The 16,468-nt window shown below is 45.0% G+C and overlaps 1 protein-coding gene across 2 annotated transcripts in view; it reads left to right on the forward strand.

Annotated features, from left to right (window-relative positions):
• Positions 1-16,468, forward strand: part of LOC311234052 (phosphofurin acidic cluster sorting protein 1-like) — a 145,554-nt gene that overhangs the window by 50,038 nt on the left and 79,048 nt on the right. For both annotated transcript variants that reach the window (XM_084321143.1, XM_084321144.1), the window contains exons 4-5: positions 5,218-5,380; positions 16,047-16,138. In XM_084321143.1, the coding sequence (XP_084177269.1) occupies positions 5,218-5,380; positions 16,047-16,138 (255 nt within the window). The remainder of the gene's footprint in view (positions 1-5,217; positions 5,381-16,046; positions 16,139-16,468) is intronic.

A 16,468-nucleotide genomic window follows, 5' to 3' on the forward strand; every position in this document is an offset into this window, starting at 1 on the left:
TTCGGGGACAGCCTTAATACGCTGTGGCCTTACAGTATTGTCCAGTGTGATAGGCTGTGACCAACGGTATTGTCCAGTGTGATAGGCTGTGACCAACGGTATTGTCCAGTGTGATAGGCTGTGACCAACGGTATTGTCCAGTGTTGAGGTCTGTGCGTCTGCAGAGGAGTCTCTAATCGGCGACCCGCCCGTCAACAGGGTTTCGCTTCAGCAGTGAACACGCCACAGACCCAGCCAGTGTACACCCAGCCAGTCTTGTTATTGTGTCCCAATGGCGTAATTATGTTGTCATCAGCTGTCTCATGCTCCCCTTATTCCGACTCTTTCAGGACATTACGTTGGAGGGAGGAGGTTATTGGGTTTAATTGGGAGTCCTCGTTCACCCCCATGCCGGTGGTGCAGCTAAATTAACCCGATTCCCACAGTAGTTCACCTGTCAAGTGGCATATTGAAAGTACCCCCTGGAAGGTGCTGCTAAATGAAATGTTGCTGACTCTCTCCTCTTGATACAATTCACACACACTCTCCTCTTTCAAGCAAACACGTTATGCAAAGTACGTTACACCGGTTGATTTTTAATAATGGCACATGAATGATTTTGTTATGCATAACAAAGATAATTAAAACGTCCAAAAGATGCACTGACTGAGATGCACTGTGATGTGTTGTTATGGTGTTGTCATGGTTTCACTGTGATGGTGTTGTTATGGTTGAGAAGGGAGATAGCAGGAGAGAGAGGGGGATAGCAGGAGAGATAGGGGGGGAGATAGCAGGAGAGAGGGGGGCAGAAGGGAGATAGCAGGAGAGAGGGGGGATAAGGGAGATAGCAGGAAAGAGGGGGGGTAAGGGAGATGGCAGGAGAGAGAGAGGGGGGGGTAGCAGGAGAGAGGGGGGATAAGGGAGATGGCAGGAGAGAGAGAGGGGGGGTAGCAGGAGAGAGGGGGGATAAGGGAGATAGCAGGAAAGAGGGGGGGTAAGGGAGATGGCAGGAGAGAGAGGGGGGGGGGTAGCAGGAGAGAGGGGGGATAAGGGAGATAGCAGGAAAGAGGGGTGGAGAAGGGAGATAGCAGGAGAGAGGGGGGGGGGGAGATAGCAGGAGAGAGATGGGGGGGAGAAGAGAGATAGCAGGAGAGAGGGGGGGTAAGGGAGATAGCCGGAGAGATATGGGGGGAGATAGCAGGAGAGAAAGGGGGGATAAGGGAGATAGCAGGAGAGAGAGGGGGGGAGATAGCCGGAGAGAGATTGGGGGGAGAAGAGAGATAGCAGGAGAGAGGGGGGACGATAGCAGGAGAGAAAGGGGGGATAAGGGAGATAGCAGGAGAGAGAGGGGTGGAGAAGGGAGATAGCAGGAGAGAGAGAGGGGGGGAGATAGCCGGAGAGAGATGGGGGGGAGAAGAGAGATAGCAGGAGAGAGGGGGGACGATAGCAGGAGAGAAAGGGGGGATAAGGGAGATAGCAGGAGAGAGAGGGGTGGAGAAGGGAGATAGCAGGAGAGAGAGGGGGGGAGATAGCCGGAGAGAGATGGGGGGGAGAAGAGAGATAGCAGGAGAGAGGGGGGACGATAGCAGGAGAGAAAGGGGGGGTTAGGGAGGTATCAGGAGAGAGAGGGAGAAGGGAGATGGCAGGAGAGAGAGGGGGGGGAGAAGGGAGATAGCAAGTCAAGTCAAGAGTTTTAATTGTCACGGCATACAGGTATACAATGAAATGCGGGTGGTCTTGCCCGCAACGATGTGCAATACAGTGGTACATATAATAGAATCAAAAGAAGAAAACAACATTGTGCAGTAAACAGGTAACAGGTAACATGGAGTGACATCTCGGTATCTGTACATAGTTATTTACAGAGCATATGGGACATGCTAGTTAGCTTTGGTAGTGCAATACACTGTTCCTGTTATTCTAATTTAAAGTGTCCTTTCCTTTGGCCATAAGTGTGCGTGTGTGCGACATGAGTGTGTGCCCACTCATGTTAAAGTGTTAAGTGGCTGCTCGTGTGTGAGCGTGCACAGTGTGCGTGTCGTGTGTGTGTTCATGTGTGCTTGTGTGTGGATAGTTCAATGTTCTGAGCACTCAATGTTCATTGTTCATGGCTCTGATGGCCTGGGGGAAGAAGCTGAGCCTAAGCCGCTCTGTCCTAGTAGCTGGGGTTCGCAGGCGTCTGCCTGACCTCAGCAGCTGAAACAGGCTGTTATTGGGGTGGTGAGGGTCTTTCATTATCCTGCAGGCTCTGGAGCAGGAGAGAGGGGGGGGTAGCAGGAGAGAGAGGGGGGGAGATAGCAGGTGAGAGGGGGGCAGAAGGGAGATAGCAGGAGAGACTGGGGGAAGGGAGATACTGTAGCAGGAGAGAGAGGGGCAGCAGGGAGATAGCAGGAGAGAGAGGGGTGGAGTGAGATAGCAGGAGAGAGAGAGAGAGAGAGAGAGAGAGAGAGAGAGAGAGAGAGAGAGAGAGGGAGAATAGAGTTCCATTTGGACTGTGTCTGTGATTGATGGGTGCAGGAGTTGCACGGGACCCCAGAGAGCATACGTGCAGTATTTCGCACACAGCTGAAATAAATTTTGATTTCGAGGCATAATTTCATTCAACCCACGTGCCCCGTTGTTCCAAGAGTTTGGTTAAGTCCAGAGAGAAACAGGCTGTGGAGGACGAGACTCCTCCTCCCCCACTCCTTAACCCTTTCACTGCCACACTACAGCAGGGTTAACCCTTTACTATCGCACTAACCGTCTGTAGTGTGATAGTAAAGGGTTAACCTGCTGTAGTGTGGCAGTGAAAGGGTTAATACTGCAGTCTCTTAGCAACGTAGATCTCTTCAGACGCAAGGCACCTGACCTTGTATGACCGCCAGTGTCACTAACGCATTCACTCGTGTGTCAGCGTTTCCGTTAGCCGGTAATTACCGGTATTTGACCGGCAAAATCTGTTGAAGTCCGACATATTTAATCTCTCCGGTCTTAATGTCCGGTGAAAATAATTCCCTGAGTCTAAGCACAATTTGATTATTTGAATTGTATTCAAATAGGCTAAAATTAAATAGCCTATGCGATGAACGAAACGATCATTACATTTGTTTCCTCGTTGCTTCTAATAATGACAACGACGTTGTCAGCGAGAGCTTAGTGCTGGGTGTGCAAACTTTTGTGAAGCTGCAGAGCCGGAGCAGCAGCAGCACAATGCAGTATTCCAGCAGTACTCCAATTCAGCCATTTTCAATTCAATGTTGGGTGGGGGGCGCTGCTGTGCGGTCCCCAGAAAAGAGCCAATAACAGCTGAATCAGCTGCTCTGCAGCGCCATACTCTTTGCAAATAAGTCATTGGGAGGTGGAGAGAGAGAGAGTCGTCACGCAAACCCACGATAATGTTGCCGTCTCTCTCTGCCAAATTTCTCAGTTCTTCGCTTGATATAATTAATACAAATGTCCAATATAACGGAATTCGTTAGCTCATAAAAATGTGATTATAACAGACTGTTGTTTATTAATGTCGGGCGACTGCCCACAGACACCTATTTGATTTAAAGTCGGCAGCAGCACGAGTCTCGGGACTTATTTTATTTGGAATATAATGACTTTATACGCAAAAGTAGCCTAGTTTTAAGTAAAAATATTATAAATCTACATGCCTTGATGATGTCATTCTTTTGTTTTGTTGTCATTCTTTTGCCTATCAATTGTTTTTAAGCTCAATAAACTCTGACCGGAATTTCTCTCATTTGACCGGTAGATTGAAATCTACCGGACACTGAGGCCGGCAACAATTTTTTCTAACGGAAACCCTGTCGTGTGTACTCACTTACTCATTCAGTAAACGAGGCAATTTTGAGGAATGTTAGTGTAGTTCTCTTTATTCCAACATGGCCGCCTGTGACACACATACAATAGCAGCCATTGTTTTGTACATGTGTGATATAAGAGAAATATATAAACAAAAGCATACTAATTAATGTTGTAGCGATCAAGTGAAGCCCTAGGTTTCCCCATTACTAGAAAAGTGCACCCGGAGCGGTTTAAACGTAGCACCCGGTCTGGAACAGTGTTTACTGCACTCTCGATACTGCCTACTAGCAGGATCTGGCCGGTACTGCACCTTCAGAGTCCCAGTATGCATTTTAACGGCAACATACAGGTCCCTGACATTGAATAGGATATTAAAATCGGGAAAAAAGGGAAAACGATCCAAAAACGTATATATGCGTTTTTGGCCCTTAACTGTTGGCGCCCAATAACGTATATATACGTTGTTAGCCCTGAAAGGGTTGAAGAAGACGTGTCCGGCCCATGGGGACATTAGCATGTGTTGTCGGGCCATACAAATACATTTGATTTGATTTGATTCATTGTCAATAGAATATATGTCTATTTTTTGCAAAGATTACAGACATAAACATTTTACCGACACAAAATACAATTAACTGATATTTACCACTGGTCTAGTGTTTAGTCCTTAATACTTAATGTTAATACTATACTATAAAAGGACCCACACCACCCTGGCAACAAACACCTCATACAGCTGCGCTCGCCGCTCGGGCAGGCGTTTCAGCGGGCGTTTCAGCGTCATGCCCACCCGGACTAACAAGACTTAAGTTACGTTTTTATCCCCGGGCCATAAGTGGTAGTAGTAGTAGTTTCAAACCTTTATTTAAACCAGTAAGGCAACTGAGATTTCCCTCACTTGTCACTTCGAGGCATATAAAAATCACACAGAATAAAATCACAACAATAAGACGACAACTAGGCGAGACAAAAATAAGGATAATAAATCAATTAAAACACGACGTACAACTTCATTGAAAATGGTTGGAGATCAATGTTTTAAATTCTGCAACAGAGGAGATCATCTCAATTTAAAACAACTGAATCTCCCCTACCCCCCCCCCCCCACCCCCCCCACGCACACACACAACACCAAGGGAATAGTGCAATTTTCTTTTATACCCCCCCTGTTATGTCTATTATGTCTCACTCTTGTCTTTATTATTTTAATACTGTGTTTTAGGACTGTGTTTTTAATATCTAGGACTGTGTGATTGTTAGCACCTAGGGCTGCATTTTAAATGCCGTTGTACCATTGTGACAATGACAACAACGATCATTCATTCATTCAATAGCTATGGAATAAAAAAAACTTGTCTTTATTGCCCGTTTCTGTTGTTGTGGCTTTTAAGACCGGCCTCGGCATCATGTGTTCTCCCTGTGTGTGTGTGTGTGTGTGTCCAGGTGATGCAACACCCGACAGACGGCGGACAGGTCCTGGGTCTCCATAGCAACGTGAAGGAGGCGCCGGTGCGCGTGGCGGAGATCAGCGTGTACTCGCTGTCCAGCCAGCCCATCGACCACGAGGACGGCAGCGGCCAGGCGGGACGCAAGGCCAAGGCCTCAGGTGGGCACTGGGCACTGGGCATATCAAGGGTCACTGTGTTGTCCCATCAGCTGGGACCTTTGTCTTGGGCTTACACCCACACTACTACACTACAGACACATACATACAGACTAGGGATGTCTGATATTATCGGCCGACCGATATTATCGGCCGATATCGGCAGTAAAATGTGATATCGGAAAATATCTGTATCTGTTTAAAAAAAAAAGAAAAACAATAACAATATTTGTTATATATATATCCAGTGAAATTATTAGTTACCTGAAATTATTCAGTTTTTTGGGGGGGGGAAACCCTGCATATATCGGTTGATATCGGTTGATATCGGTATTGGAAATTAAGAGTTGGACAATATCGGAATATCGGTATCGGTAAAAAAGCCAATATCGAGCATCCCTAATACAGACAGACATGACACGACACAACTGACTCCAAACAGAGGAGATACACAATGTAAAAGATACAGTAGAGTACCTGCACGGCAGGATGGCTGGCAACACTATCTTTAGATCATACATTTGGAAATAACTGTTCATCTCACTTCAATCGTTTTTTGTTGCAGAGCATGGTGTTTTCTCAGGCAGACAGATGTAAACACTGGTCTGTGTTGCATGTGCCTGACAGGGGCTGAACTGTTTGTATTGCAGTCATGTTCCGACTTAACTGAATGCACATGTGTGTGTGTGTGGACTGCTGTACTATTGCGGGTATTGAAGTGAACAATGCAACTTCCTTTTCTTTTTTTTTTTTATCTTTTTTTTATAAATGGGTATTTTGGGTATTCAGAATCGATATGTGTCGATTTTTCGATATTTTCGACAACACTACTATGTATGTGTGTATATATATATATGTATGTGTATATATGTCAGAGAATCAGCCCCTTGCGTCCTTAGTGTATAGCATATGACATGGTGTATGTTTGTTCATTGATGTGACAGTGTCTGGCAACATACTGTTTGTGTTCTTTTTATTTATTTTTTATTTTCTTTGTTTGTGATTTGTCTTGATGTATGTTTGTGAAACTATAAAAGCTGAAAATAAAATATTATAAAGGATGGCTGGCAACACCACATATATATATATAGAATAGTATACCCAAATATCGGTTATATAACAACCAAATATCAGTTATTCAATAATTACCGGCCATTTATCTGGCACTATTAAGCCCAAGGTCGTGCGACCCAAAGTACATAATATGAAAGTGGCCCACGTCAGAAGAACCCCATCTTCCAGAGTCTGTTAGGGTCAGGAGTCGGACACACGTCAGACCCCCTCCATACTGTAGTCTGTTAGGGTCAGGACACAGCATCAGACCCCCTCCATACTGTAGTCTGTTAGGGTCAGGACACACGTCAGACCCCCTCCATACTGTAGTCTGTTAGGGTCAGGACACAACACCAGACCCCCTCCATACTGTAGTCTGTTAGGGTCAGGACACAACACCAGACCCCCTCCATACTGTAGTCTGTTAGGGTCAGGACACAACACCAGACCCCCTCCATACTGTAGTCTGTTAGGGTCAGGACACAACACCAGACCCCCTCCATACTGTACTCTGTTAGGGTCAGGACACAACACCAGACCCCCTCCATACTGTACTCTGTTAGGGTCAGGACACAACATCAGACCCCCTCCATACTGTAGTCTGTTAGGGTCAGGACACAACACCAGACCCCCTCCATACTGTAGTCTGTTAGGGTCAGGACACAACACCAGACCCCCTCCATACTGTAGTCTGTTAGGGTCAGGACACAACATCAGACCCCCTCCATACTGTACTCTGTTAGGGTCAGGACACAACATCAGACCCCCTCCATACTGTACTCTGTTAGGGTCAGGACACAACACCAGACCCCCTCCATACTGTACTCTGTTAGGGTCAGGACACAACATCAGACCCCCTCCATACTGTACTCTGTTAGGGTCAGGACACAACACCAGACCCCCTCCTACCAGAGTGTTGCGCTACATTCACACTGCACGCCTTAATGCTCATTTCTGATTTAATGCTCAGATCTGTTTGTTTGGCTGTTCACATAATAAAAAAAATGCCAATATCATTACCGTAATTCCTCTAATAGTAACCCCGGCTTGTATTTGTTTCAACTGTAGCTGATACCAGGCTTGTATTAGGAGGAGGCATGTATAAGAGAGAGGCCTATATTTCTAATTTTCAAACCGATCATAATGAATAAATCAACATTTTGTGTCAGTTTGAACCCAGTAAAATGTACTGGGTTCATTTATTGAAACCAAGTACTGTATGAAATACGGTAGTAAACAGTGCAATTACAGGTGGTCAAAAAAAGTCAAATAAAGTAAAATAGTGCAATCACAATACTGGTATAATAATAATAATAATAACTTCGTTTTATACAATTCTGAGGTAGGCTTACTCTCTTGGTAAACATTAACACCATACCATTATATGGTATTTACTGCACAGCCAGGCCAGCATATAACAACAATAACAAAATATATCCGGCTTGTATTTGGAGGCCGGCTTATAATTGCTTAGCTCAACAGCGCACCCGGTCATTAATAGAGACCCGGTTTTTAATTGAATACCGGTTACTATTAGAGGAATTACGGTACATTACATTTTACATTTGTGTCATTTAGCTGACGCTTTTATCCAAAGCGACTTACTGTACACGTTTTGTGCAACAAGACAGCAGGAAGGGCACAACTCTTATCAGCTGAGTAACAATGTTCATCAAAGTGTTGAGTGCCACAGTGTAGGTTAGTTTATTAGGACACGTGCATGACAGTAAGGTTAGTTAGGGTTAGAGTTTTTTTTTTTTTTTTTTTTTTTTTCTGATTCCAGTATGAGCTAGTCACTGCATGCGCAAATAAACAATAACGAAGATGGACATGGAGGACACGGAAGTCACAGTTTTTTGGTTTACTTTATAAGTTGATGTGCGGTGGAGGCTAATCCGTGAGCAGATGAGGATGGGGGCGAGGAGGAGGTGAAAGAGAGACATTTCTTCATTCAATATGCTTGCAAACACATACCGGTTATGATACGTCCCCTCATGTTCAGGACCACATATAATAAATAATATGATAATAAACTGTATTTGTATTACACCTTTCATACAAGAATTGCAGCCCAAAGTACATATGGAAGTGGCTGAAGGTCTTGCAGCCCAAAGTACATATGGAAGTGGCTGAAGGTCTTGCAGCCCAAAGTACATATTATTTATTTAACCTTTATTTGACCAGGTAGTCACTTGAGATCAACAATCTCTTTTTCGAGCAAGACCTGGCCAAAGTGGCAGCAAAACAAAAACAAACATACAAATACACAAAACACAGACTGAGACATAAAAGGCAAAGTGGGGCAAGGGGATACATTTGAGCTGCAGCAAACAACATTGAATGGGATCGGGGGGAGATTGGAGGGTAGGGTAAAAAGGTAGAAAGAGGATGGAAGGTGATCGGCTTTGCAGGAGGTTGCTGGGGAGAGAAGGTCAAAGTCACATATCACAGAAAGTGGCCCAAAAGGTCTTGCAGTCCTTGGGAGTTTTTTTTTGGCGTAGGCTGTTTTTGCTCGTTGCAAAACACAATGAGCCCCTCTAGAGACGAACCCTGCACCGCACTTCATGGTCGGTCGGTTTGCTCACAGTCTCTGATGCTCACATTCCGATACACACGCACACACACACACGCACACGCACACGATCGCAGCATGCTGCTACTATTATTATCAACAGGTGTAAGTTTTGCTGTAAGTGGTCCGCAAAGCTGTCCGTATGGCTAATTGCCGGAAAGGACAAGCGTTTCCTGTTCCCCCAAAACAGAACGGTCCGCGCAGCACTGTGATAGCAGGGAGAACCCCCCCCACCCCTGGCTGTCCAGTCGACTCTCGTCTTGGGCCCAGAGAGTGTAACCTCAACCCCTTGTCTCGCACCCCCCCCCAGCCCCCCCTCCCGGGCCCCTCTCCTTCCACATGGCTTCTATTTCCCAAAGCAAGGACAGAATCCGCTCCTCTAATCCCCCGGCCCAGCCGTGGCCAATATGTTATTCTCCTCAGTTATGCTTGTAATGGTCACTTGAGAGTTGAACAGATGTAGGGCCTATTGGCTTTCACCGGACTAAATCTGGAGGGGGGGGTTCGACTGATCCGCCCTCCTCCAGCCTGCTTAGCTGATCTCTCTCTCTCTCTCTCTCTCTCTCTCTCTCTCTCTATCTCTCTCTATCTCTCTCTCCCTATCTCTCTCTATCTCTCTCTCCCCCTCCCTCTCTATATCTCTCTCTGTATCTCTCCCTCTCGCTCTATATCTCTCTCCCTCTCTCTCTCTCTCTCGCTCTCTCTCTCTCTCTCTCTCTCTCTCTCTCTCTCTCTCTCTCTCTCTCTCTCTCTTTCTCTCCCTCTGCCTCTGCCTCTCTCTCTCCCTCTCTCTATCCCTCTCCCTATTGCTCTCTCCCTCTCTCTCTCCCTCTCTCTCCCTCCCTCTGCCTCTCTCTCTCTCCCTCTCTCTATTCCTTTCTCTCTCCCTCTCTCTATTCCTCTCTATCGCTCTCTCCCTCTCTCTCTCTCTCTCCCTCTCTCCCTCCCTGTTCTGGTTGTTATTAGGAAGGCGGCTCAAACATAACAGATGAGCTCATGCGCTGAGTATGAGGACCGTGTGTCTGTCAGACCTGCTCCGATCCCCCCCTGGTAACATGGTAACATGGTAGCATCCAGCCCCTGTCTGGGAACACAGGTCCCCTGGTAACATCCAGCCCCTGTCTGGGAACACGGGTCCCCTGGTAACATCCAGCCCCTGTCTGGGAACACAGGTCCCCTGGTAACATCCAGCCCCTGTCTGGGAACACAGGTCCCCTGGTAACATGCAGCCCCTGTCTGGGAACACAGGTCCCCTGGTGACATCCAGCCCCTGTCTGGGAACACAGGTCCCCTGGTAACATCCAGCCCCTGTCTGAGAACACAGGTCCCCTGGTAACATCCAGCCCCTGTCTGGGAACACAGGTCCCCTGGTAACATCCAGCCCCTGTCTGGGAACACAGGGGATGTTCCACGGCGGCCTGTTTGAATCACTGCAGACGCTCCGCACAAAGAGCTTTCTGTCGACGGATTCTACCGGTGTGTAGTTGGGTCGGGGTAGTAAAAAAAATATCTCCGTAATCCAAACCACTCCGCGGATTGAAGACCTGCGGATCGGATAAAACGCTTGGGATGGCCAAAACGACGTCAAAGTCCCTTGGCAAAGACACGCGGAAATGTTCTGAATTTTTAAAAGAGTTGTTTTCTTTTTCCGCATCGCTGCATTATGTTCTACACTGTAGCAGATTAGTAGGCCGGGCAGGAGGCCTGGAGCCCCCCCCCCCCCACCGGAGAGTTCAGGTTGTGATTTTCTTGTGTTTTAATATGGTAGCAGTCAACTAAAATACATTCTTATTCCACTAATAGTCATTTCATTTCATTTCAAACCTTTATTTCGATTCGTAAGACACTGAGGTGGACCCTCATTTACAGCGATGACGAGCTTACAATACAAAGACACAGTATATCAGCAATTTCATAGATGTAGACACAATAAATAAAGAATAAACTATAAATAAAGCAGCTAAGACGAGTCGACACACAGTGGTCGGAGATCATACGTTTAAATGCAGCAAAAGGAGGAAGAAGCGCACAAGATCTACCCCTCTGTTTCACCTCTGTGCGACAGGTGCCAGGTATCAGAGGGTACACTTTCTCATGCCTTCTGGTTCTGCCCTTCACTAACAGGATTCTGGGCCAAAATATTTGACTGGTACTCTAAGGCCTACAAGATAACTATACAGCCGGGGGCAGAGCTCGCCATCTTCGGCTGCTCTGAGTCCTCTCTGAGCTTTCCTACAGCTGTACAACAATCTTTGACACTGGGGACAACGGTTGCTAAAAAAACAAATACTGATGGAGTGGAAGTCCTCCTCAGCACCTTCTTTCCAACTGTGGATGGCGGACATGACCTCTGTCATACGGATGGAGAGACTAAGGTTCCTGAGAACCGATTCACTTAAAAGGTTTTCAAAAATCTGGGACCCGTTCTTAGCCTACCTCGATGAGGCTAGAGGCGGCAGCTGATTCGCCCGTCTGATCTCACAGCCCCTATGAGGGACCCCAAACCAAACACAATATTTCTCAGTCATGTATGGCTGGTAACCGTGTTGTAATATCAAATGTGAAAAATGTGTTATTGTTTTTTTTTCTTTAATGTATCTTTTTACTTTCACTGTCTGAGTGTGTCTGTAATGTCATGTTGGTATACTGTTTGTCATGTTTGTACAATGTTCTGAAAAATGTAAAATAAAATATATAAAAAAAAGAAAACACTGTTTTATGATAATCAAATAAAGAGCTATTTTCTAAAAAAAAATAAAAAAGAGGAAGAAGCTTGTTGTCAGTCAGTCGGAGGGCATTCCAGGTGTTGGTAGGCATAGGATTTGTCGACTAATCGGGTTAGTTGATTTCATAAACAAATCTCTAAAACAGGAGTTTTCATAATGCAAATGGACCTCTTAAATCTAGTGCTTAGAAATGGTGATGGAGATGTGCTTACAATTTTTCAGGGACATTCTGCACAGGAAGAAAAGCGTCAAAATGTGATTTGATTTGATTTATGGAAAATTGCAATACAAAATAATCCAAAGGATGACATGAAAGGTGCGAACACTTAATTCCATCATGGTCCCAAAGATGTTTAAAAACAAACAGACAAACATATAACATGTAATCACTAAATAATCACCCACATTCGCTATGTGCCAATGACCTACACCTGGCTACCACCATTGGTCACCTACCTCCCATGGCTAAGCGTTAGTATTGTCTGTGAGCCATGTTTTGACCCTCCAAAAAGAGGTTGCTAGCTATGTGACGGCAGCCTATAGATGTGTTCCTCGTCCACGTCAGACTCAGTGTGTGCACGCATCAAGGCGGCAAAAAGGAACGTAATCCTGGTCAGAACAACGGGGCGGACTACAATATATTTGCATTTGTTAGCCATGCTAGCGATCTAAACAATCAATCCATGCCAAAGCTAGACGTGTAAAAGGTGAAAGACTTATCAAAATGACATCCAGCCGTTTTAAACTTTTAGTCAGGGGGGAGTGTCATGGTTTCTCCATAGAGCCCCGTTGTACTTATTTTGGCGCAGCAGCTCGCGCAGGTCCGAGGAGGCTTAGTCACGTGACTCAGTTGGTATTGCTGATTGGCTCGACCACGGTATGTTTATAAACAAGAAACGGGTCTATTCCAATTTGCTGCCCCACTGAACTTATTGGCGCACTTGCCCAGGTCTGTTTTATACCTGGGCAGGTACAGGTCTGTTAGGCTGGCCCTGGTGTGGGGACTGTGACCGTCTCCACTCCTCTTAAAGTGGTCTGCCAAGTACCCTGGAGCCCCACCGTGGTACACATTATGGACCACCCTGAGCTGGAACTGAATCGACCTGGCCTCTAGGGGGAGCCATACCAGCTGCCGGAACTGTTGCCTTCCTACATGGTCCCCGGGGCCCAAACCTATCACTACCCTGACCAGTTTGTTCTGTGAGATCTGGAGTTTGTCCTTCAGTGCTTTAGTTAGGCCATCGTAAAAATCAACGAATAGAGTAATAAAGTAATTGCTGACTAAGACCAAACTGTTTGATTAATGGACTATGAGGGTGCAGCCCTAGTAGTAGTCTCACGTGCCCAGAGCTCCGTCTACACCAGGGGTCCTCAAACTTTTTTATACCACGACCCCATTTTATTTAGGATATTTTTTGGCGACCCCACACTTAACACTTTGGCTGCCTAAGGTTAAATTCATGATATACCATAGATTGCCAGCGCTATTTGTCTATGGAGAAAGTCCCCTTCTTTGCAGGGCTATAACTTTTTAAATTCTATTGCTACATTGCCATTATTAGGGCCCATTCAAAGTCCTATATGTATTGTTCATTGTGTAGCAACGTTAAACTTTTTCATTCACATATTCATAGTAAAGTATGGTCTAATGTATAAGTATGTTTTCATCTCTTTCTGCAGCTTTCTCCAGAACGTGATCTATAGCCCCAAATGCATTATATTGATGATGAAATACAGTTTGATGGCAATCAGCGCGATATAAAAAATTCCAACTAGACGTACTTCTAGAACAGGGGTCAGCAACCTTTTTGACATGGAGTGCCTGTTTGAAATATAGTTGTAACTAGTGTGCCTCAACAATATTCCATGCATCGTAATTTTTTTTTCTTCTCATAATCAGGTCTTTTTAATGATAATTTTTACATTATTACATCATTATTGTTATTGTTATTATTAACAATATTATTATTATGGTTGTATCAACCCTAAATCTGAGTTGGGGGGGGGGGGGGATGCAATGCAGACAAACAGCTGCATACAGTGCGACCATTTCACTCACATTTGCCCATTCATTTTTGGACACATCACACACCATCGGTGTGTGTACTGTACGTGTGCTGTCATAGCTCCACCTACAGGCCTAATGGAGAACACCAGGAGAACACCAGGATGTGAATGGAGGGTGAATGTGAGGTATATCGTGTAAATAAGTTTTGATTGATCGCAAGACTACACTGTAAAAAAAAAAAATAGTTACCAGAACTTAAAAATATTGAGTTCAGTTACTGTGCATTAAGGTTTTCAGTTTTCAATCCATAATAAGTTAACAGAAAAATAAGTACACAACCACATTATTTCAACCTAATAAAACTATGTTTATTGTCATTGTTTTAAGAACACAAGTTGACTTGGTAATACTCACATTTTGAGTAAAAAAATTGCTTTTAACATGTGCAATGTTCAATGAAATAGAAAAATAAATTATACAATTTGTTGATTAATCCCACTGGTCACAATGGTGACCGTAATAATGTTTTTGTTATAAGGCTCTGCAAATGTTACTGAATGATGTAGCAATGTATTTCCAGCTAAATTGAAATACCGTAATAAACAAATAAAGGGTCTCAATTAAATATGTGGAAGTAAAAAGAACCTGTGGGAGGATTTCAACAAGATAAATGCGACAACAGTGCAAAATAGTTCACTATAATATTTCAAAGCAAAAAAAATATTAAATATTTTTTTTTATTTTTTTTATTTTTTGGTGCTGCCCCCTGTGCCTATGCAAATGCCCCCGCGTGCCTATGCAGGCACGCGTGCCTAGGGTTGCCTACCCCTGTTCTAGAAGTTACTACACGTCATCTGATGTTGACCGGATGGGCGAGGGGGCGTTTATAATTCCGTGGGCAGCGTTATACCAATCATCTAATGTGGGTCAAATGTTGATAATAGCAGTTAGTATCGAAGACGGTAACGTTACACGCTGAAACTCACCCCAGTCTCCGCGCGTCGTTGGGCGATCATCGTCGAGTAGAAATCTTATCATTATGGGATATATTTTTACCCGGTCCATCTCCAGCTTGTATAATGGTATATACGTCCAAATCATGTTGTTTATCGAGTTATTGCCAATCGATCACCGTGTAGCGTGACGAGCCAGAGTCCCATGAACTATAGCGAGCGCCCGGAAGTACTACGGTCGGCATGACAACCTCTATTCAACATCCTGTTTGGCGATTGCGCCGATCGGCCACCAGATGGCGCTCCTGAACCGCCAGAGAGCTCAGTGGGTCCTGCTGGTGGATCTCAGGCCAGCGGAGGGGACATATGAATCCGATCGCAGATTTTTGAAATATTGATATAAGGACGACGTAACGCGTCCTCCGGCAACTTTAGCATGGCCAGCAAAGACGTCTAAAGACTGGTCCCGGCACTCAAAGTGTTAACACATTGAGTGCCAGCCATGAGAAATCTTGTGATTTCATGCCATGTGTTGAGTGCCAGGGACGAGAAATCTCGTTATTTAATTGTTATTGCTTTTATTAGTGATATCCATTCATTTTTCATCAATCTAGCCTCACGTTATCATTGGGACTGTCTATGAGCTCGAATAGGGAAAATACCGCCCCCTATCGTCTCCCGGATGGTAATGCACCCATTGGATTGGACTCAATGGAAATGCATGGCGGGAAAAAAATCTGCAATCCACATTTTACTTATCAGGCATGTAACCGGAGACGATTGGATTCATTGTGGACACTCAGAGCAGCGTGGATTATCTGTTTCGAGTACCTAACGTTGGATCAATAAACGCGATCGATATTTGGAATGGCGATCAGGAATTGGAATAATCTTTTTGCAGAAATAGATCCGAATCTATTTTACCAATCTTAGGATAATCAGAGCTTTTTTCACAGAGATATCAACGTGTGCCCTATGTGTGTGTGTGTGTGTGTGTGTGCTGATCAGGAAATGAGATAATCGATTTTTCAGCCCGCTTCTCTAGTGTGCATAAGTACACATATACTATCGATAATCTAGCGTTTATTTGAAAACGATTAATAAATCAGCCGGAAAATGACAACGTGTTGTGTGTATTCCAGTAAAGAGCTATTATCACATTATTAATTTAATGGAAATTGCTAGCCATATCACTGAAGAAGGACATTGTCCGAAACATGTCTGCTATTTATTCAGGCTGCCATTAAAAAACATTGAACCTGTGAGTGCTGGTCCGGCTACTCTCTCTATATACAGTAAAGGAAAAATACTAAGGGTATTGGACTAAAATCCTCTTTTGTGTGTGTTGCCTCCCCAGACCGTTCCCCAGACATGGATAACTACTCTGAAGAGGATGATGACAGCTACTCATCAGAGCAGGAAGCCAGTGATGATGCTGTACATGGCCAGGTCAGTTATATTAGTGTCTGTCTGTCTGTCTGTCTGTCTGTCTGTCTGTCTGTCTGTCTGTCTGTCTGTCTGTCTGTCTGTCTGTCTGTCTGTCTGTCTGTCTGTCTGTCTGTCTGTCTGTCTGTCTGTCTGTCTGTCTGTCTGTCTGTCTGTCTGTCTGTCTGTCTGTCTGTCTGTCTGTCTGTCTGTCTGTCTGTCTGTCTGTCTGTCTGTCTGTCTGTCTGTCTGTCTGTCTGTCTGTCTGTCTGTCTGTCTGTCTGTCTGTCTGTCTGTCTGTCTGTCTGTCTGTCTGTCTGTCTGTCTGTCTGTCTGTCTGTCTGTCTGTCTGTC

Source organism: Notolepis coatsorum (assembly GCF_963971535.1).
Source record: "Notolepis coatsorum genome assembly, chromosome: 9".
In the NCBI taxonomy this organism is placed as follows: Eukaryota; Metazoa; Chordata; class Actinopteri; order Aulopiformes; family Paralepididae; genus Notolepis; species Notolepis coatsorum.